Source organism: Octopus bimaculoides, chromosome 20 (assembly GCF_001194135.2).
Source record: "Octopus bimaculoides isolate UCB-OBI-ISO-001 chromosome 20, ASM119413v2, whole genome shotgun sequence".
NCBI classification, from domain to species: domain Eukaryota; kingdom Metazoa; phylum Mollusca; class Cephalopoda; order Octopoda; family Octopodidae; genus Octopus; species Octopus bimaculoides.
In genome coordinates this window covers 15,983,941-15,987,740 of record NC_069000.1, presented here as the reverse complement: position 1 = coordinate 15,987,740, position 3,800 = coordinate 15,983,941, and the positions used below count along the sequence as shown (strand labels likewise).

The following is a 3,800-nucleotide window of genomic DNA, read 5'->3' as shown; positions in this document are numbered from 1 at the left end:
TATATATATATATATATTTGTATGTATGTATATATGTATACATACACACATGGTAAAAAGAATTTTCAAAATTATATATAGTAGAAACATTAGTAAACACATAAATACCTTTTGCTAACAGAATGGTTGTCTTTGGCAGTTGTGCTGTTAGGTTCTTTCCTAGTGGTACTAGCAGCAGGATCTCTGTTCTGGGAGGCCATCGAACGCGAAATTTGTTTAAAAAACAGATAAGGAATTAAGTTAGGGAAGACAAGAACAGTTAAATACTTTGAATGTATTTTGTAACTGACGAGATCAATCAATAATTAGTGATGGAAAAAAGAATGTTTAACTTTTAAGACTACAATCACACTCTGCCTGGACAAGTTTGAAAATTATGCTTGTAAAACGATTTATCCAATCAAAGGCGAATCAAATCAAAATTAACCAATCAGTAACGATTTTAAATAAGTTTGTTAGTTTGCACCAATCAAAATGAATGTAATTTTATTGTGTTCATGTAGATTTCACTTCCGGTACAAACACATGTCAAGGGTAATTCTATGGCGTGTGGTCGCTTTACTGTTTTGCCTTTGCTCCGGAAAAGTCAATTAATTTTGGAGAATTATAAAAATGACCAATTTTCCTTTCTCAGCAGTAAGTGTTTTTTTTTTCTTTCCGTTTACTTAACTCAGTTTATTTTTATGATATAATTTTATAATAAAAAAGTTTCTGAATTCATAATTGCGTAACATAATGTATTTCCTCTTAATTTATTACATATGCCATTGCATCTTTCACTTGTTTCTAAAGAATAGAAATCTCAAGTTTATGTAATTTCTCTCGTGACTTGGTAACATACATACTTGATGCTCTGATTTATTTTTGTATGGTCTTTTACTTGCCGGTTAATTATTACGAAATAACAATCTTTTTTTCCCCTTTATTTGCAATGGACTTTCATGTAATCGTCGCTATCCATTGAATAATAAAAAAAAGAATTTGTCCTATAATAAAAACAACAGATGGTTATCTTTCGGTATTGGTACACGACATCATGCACCCACACAACCTTCCGACATCGCCCAACCTTCCTTCATGTCAGTTAAAGAGGCTAGGCTGGAAAATAGTGTCCTCATACCGGACTCTCTAAGAGTTCCAATACTGAAGGATAGCCCATCAGATTGTTGGCTGTTGAAAATAATCTAATAAAGACATATTTAGTGGAATATCTGGATCTGAAAAGTACGGATCGAAATTAATCGTAGGGAAATCGGGTTCTTACATACTTATTAAAATTTAATTAAAAAAACCTTCAGTAAAATGTTGAGGTCATAAGTAGTAAATAGAAATTAAAGATTTATTTGTCTTTATTTAAGGGTGAGCATTTTAACAATCATTGAAAGCGAATAATACTTTGTTTTGTCTGCATATTTGATTGTACAATCGGTCGACTAAGGCAGCTACTTTAATTATACATTTTTTTTTAAAGGCTGAATGTCCTGACCTTTTGAATAATTGACAAGATCATCTATTCTCTACCGTTCAGAATGTTATAGAACTTTTGTCGAAATTAGAGGAAAGTAACAACTAATATTAGGGGTAAAATGTATTTTTATACCAAAACTGGAGATGGCGTATTTTAATTAGAAAATGTGCGTTTGTTGTAATTATTTACATTTCCTGTTAGTGATAGATCTGTGAGTATACTGTATTACATTAGGTAAAGGAAGATACAAAGAAAAAGCAGCACTAACACTCAAATTATGTCACTCAATCCCATGTATGTTTGTGCGTTGGGGAGTTGTTCTCCGGTATTCTTGGTGTCTATTAACAACCTTCGAATTTTCCAAAAGGTTTGACGCCATGTCGCTTCTGATATTCCCTGTAATTTCGGCACAATTGTCCCCCAACCCCATTCCAAAAAACTTTCACCGGAAATTTTTGTATATTCGGATTCTACATAGTTAATACTATATGCGTAGAAAATTTCATTTAAAAAAATTCATTTTTCTGAAAGTTATGACCTCTCAAAGTCTGGGGGGTAAAACCCTGTAGTTATGCCGTAATTTCTTTACGCCTCTTGATATCCATCTCGGTTGCCACATTTCGTAACCAGCCGGTTGCATTCTTCGTTCCGCCATAATGTCTTGGAGCCTTCACGACCATACTCTACTCAAGGTTTCATCGTTTTTGGATATGATCGTGAGAAAATTCTTTTGAGATTTTGGCGAAAGTAAAGAATACGTACACCTTGTGTTTAGTGTTAGGGTTTAGGATAGGGTTAGGGTTACGCCGAAAACGGGTGGTGTACCTTCGCCGAGATTTTCTTCAAGCACCTTTAGTGAAAAATATTCAGTGTTTATTTTGTTGGTGTTTAGTAATGTTCATCAACTGCGTGGCACCTTGGGCAAGTGTCTTCTACTATAGCCTCGGGCCGACCAAAGCCTTGTGAGTGGATTTGGTAGACGGAATCTGAAAGAAGCCCGTCGTATATATGTATTTATATATATATATATATATATATATATGTATGTTTGTGTGTCTGTGTTTGTCCACCCCAACATTGCTTGACAACTGATGCTGGTGTGTTTAGGTCTCCGTAACTTAGCGGTTCAGCAAAAGAGACCGATAGAATAAGTACTAGGCTTACAAAGAATAAGTCCTGGGGTCGATTTGCTCGACTAAAGGCGGTACCCTGCATGGCCACAGTCAAATGACTGAAACAAGTAAAAGAGATAAGATACATGAAAATAAATTTTAGTGACTATCAAGGTGAAAGACTAATGAAAATGTACTCTTATTTTAGGATATTGACTGTCCTAGTAGTATGTAAAAAGGTCAATGAATTGGCAATTACAGGTTTGTCTGACAGCCATTGAAAAGAACAACAAAAGCAAAATGTATCCTAGAAATTGTTTAGTGTTTTTGTATCCGGGTATGGAACAAAAATAGTTAAAATAAGATTTACGTCTGAAAAAAAATAATAGATCTGCTTTGACTAGTTGTTGAACATTTCTTCAAGAGATTATTTATATAAAAGGGAAAAGGAATCTACTGTTGAGGTCTCTTGTAACAAACTAACAAACAAATCCTCAACCACATGGTTCCAGGTTCACTCCCACTGCATGGCACCTTAGGCAAGTGTCTTCTACAATAGCCTTAGGATGACCAAAGCCTTGTAAGTGGATTTGGTAGATGAAAACTGAAAGAAGCCTGTCATATATATTTTTTACCATGCTTCAGTCATTAGACTGCAGCCATGCTGGAGCACTGCCTGGAAGAATTTTAGTCAAACTAAACAACCCCCAACGCTTATTTTCTTTCTAGACCAGATACTTATCCCATCAGTCTCTTTTGCCAAACCACTAAGTTATGGGGACATAGATACACCGACACTGGTTGTCAAGCGGTTGTGGAGGACAAGCACACATACATTTATATATATACTAGCAGAAATACCCGGCTTTGCCCGGGTTAAAGAGAATAATGAAATCTAAAAACGCCGTCTAGACTACGCAACCCTCAACTGTTAGTAGCTACGATACCATATTTCTACATTAATAACTCTCCAATCCATGCCAGCATGGAACATAGACATTAAGTGGAATGCCAGTCTCTCATCTAGGAGGGCCTTGAAATCAATGTTACCAACTGGGGACTATGTATGTCGTAGTGATAATAAAAAGACCCAAAGGAGGTCTGCAACGAAATAATTTTACTCAACACTTTGCAAGTGAATCGGTGGAGGCAAAGATGTCTCATTTACTTGACAATTTATGCACCACATCGCAGAAATCACAATGAAAGTATATCTGATA

At 35.2% G+C, this 3,800-nt stretch overlaps 2 protein-coding genes across 2 annotated transcripts in view; one reads left to right on the top strand and one right to left on the bottom strand.

Annotated features, from left to right (window-relative positions):
* Positions 1-367, bottom strand: part of LOC106879102 (ubiquitin-conjugating enzyme E2 C) — a 10,935-nt gene extending 10,568 nt beyond the window's left edge. The window contains exon 1 of the mRNA XM_014928538.2: positions 109-367. Coding sequence (XP_014784024.1) covers positions 109-200 — 92 coding nt within the window. The 5' untranslated portion in view covers positions 201-367. The remainder of the gene's footprint in view (positions 1-108) is intronic.
* A 132-nt stretch (positions 368-499) lies between these two features.
* The window catches only part of LOC106879101 (coiled-coil domain-containing protein 90B, mitochondrial), a 21,228-nt gene continuing 17,927 nt past the window's right edge, over positions 500-3,800 (top strand). The window contains exon 1 of the mRNA XM_014928537.2: positions 500-636. Within this exon, the coding sequence (XP_014784023.1) occupies positions 543-636 (94 nt within the window). The 5' untranslated portion in view covers positions 500-542. The remainder of the gene's footprint in view (positions 637-3,800) is intronic.